The sequence below is a fragment of the Pollicipes pollicipes genome, unplaced genomic scaffold, assembly GCF_011947565.3.
Source record: "Pollicipes pollicipes isolate AB1234 unplaced genomic scaffold, Ppol_2.1 Scaffold_6138;HRSCAF=7277_pilon_pilon_pilon, whole genome shotgun sequence".
NCBI lineage: Eukaryota > Metazoa > Arthropoda > Thecostraca > Pollicipedomorpha > Pollicipedidae > Pollicipes > Pollicipes pollicipes.
Window position 1 is genome coordinate 9,095,101 of NW_023596818.1, and position 1,469 is coordinate 9,096,569.

General features: G+C 54.8%; 1 protein-coding gene across 1 annotated transcript; it reads right to left on the reverse strand.

The window, feature by feature from the left end:
* Positions 1-418: 418 nt before the first annotated feature.
* LOC119106163 (cuticle protein 7-like) lies at positions 419-774 on the reverse strand. The gene is made up of 2 exons (XM_037229772.1): positions 764-774; positions 419-731 (listed from the first exon to the last, which is right to left on the reverse strand). Exons 1-2 carry the CDS (start codon positions 772-774, stop codon positions 419-421), a joined length of 324 nt encoding a protein of 107 aa, XP_037085667.1.
* Positions 775-1,469: the final 695 nt, after the last annotated feature.

The following is a 1,469-nucleotide window of genomic DNA, read 5'->3' on the forward strand; positions in this document are numbered from 1 at the left end:
AAGCCGTGTTGCTTAAATAGGAATGGATCTATATCCCCATTCTCCGGGTGTTTCTTTAAGGAATCAGGATATCACTAATACCTTAACCCAAAATGTGATTAATACCGTAATTATCTGCAGATCTAAGCCTTTCGTCTTCATTCATATGCTACAAAAAGAACAAGATTCGTTTTCACCACAGCACAAATGTATTTTCGTTGAGGCACCAACAAACCACGATGAACCAGGGACATATGGATCGGGGTCGATGCTCCTCACATATAGAACAATGACGCAGACAAATGACAACGAAGCACCGCCACGCCGATGAAGCGCGACCGAAACTGACTCAACATCGAGTCCTATCGACTGGTGCAGTTCTCCTCACGGTGGGCGACCGTCTCTGCAGGCCCAGAAGGGTAACTCGGCTTTGGACATTTCAGTGGACAGCGGTGCGAGCCAGAGCCTCGGCGTGCGCGGCGAAGTGGGCCGACTTGGCGGCGGCCACCTCGGGCGTGTCGGCCACGTGACCCGGGCCGGCCGGGCCCACCGGCAGGTTGGTGCCCGCCACGCGGAAGCCCAGCGCGTCCGAGACGTAGTCGACCTTCTGCGGCAGGCCGTAGGCGTCCACGTAGCTGTAGGAGCCGCGCACCACCCCGTCGGCCGTCTTCACCTCGTTCTTGGCCGAGTTGATGTCGGCGTAGCCGTAGTTGTACTGACCCAGCTCGTCCTGCGAGTGGTGCTGCGCGCTGCTAGCCACAGGCACGGCATGGGCGGTGGCTACAGGTGTCGCATAGGCGGTGACCACAGGCGCGGCGTAAGCGGCAGCGGCAGGCGCAGCGTAGGTAGCAGCCACGGGGGCGGCGTGGCCAGCAGCCACGGGGGCGGCGTAGCCAGCAGCCACGGGGGCGGCGTAGCCAGCAGCCAGTGGAGCGACGCCGTACGAGCCGTATCTGGCGTAGGCGGGAGCGGCCGCAGTGAAGCCGTAGCTGAATCGAGCTCCGACGGCAGGTGCCACGTAGGAGGCACGCGCGGCCACGATCAGCGCACACACAATCTGAAACAGCAGCAGAGACGAATATTGGCAAATTGGCATCAGCAAACGACTTTACCAAAAAGCAAATGGCGGGAACTAAGCAGAGAAATCAGTAGACGCGTAAGTGGATGTATTCAAGAAGTAGCGTAGCGACAATGTCCCTGTGGATAAGATGTTTCTGCACATTCAACGTGAAGAGTCAACAAGTTTGGATGTTCTTAAAAGAGCTTCATATGCGTCTGGAATTAGTTTACACGGATTGCTTTGAACCAATGATGCGCTATAAACTGATGCTGGATTAGGCAAATGAAAGGCTTTTCAGGTTTTGTGCATTGTACTAAGTCTTAATTGCGATGTCACAGATATGAACAGCTTACTTTTGCATGTTTGGCGCGGAGCGTCAACTAAGTTGGAATGTTCTTAAAAGAAGTTAACATGCATCTGGAATTAGTCT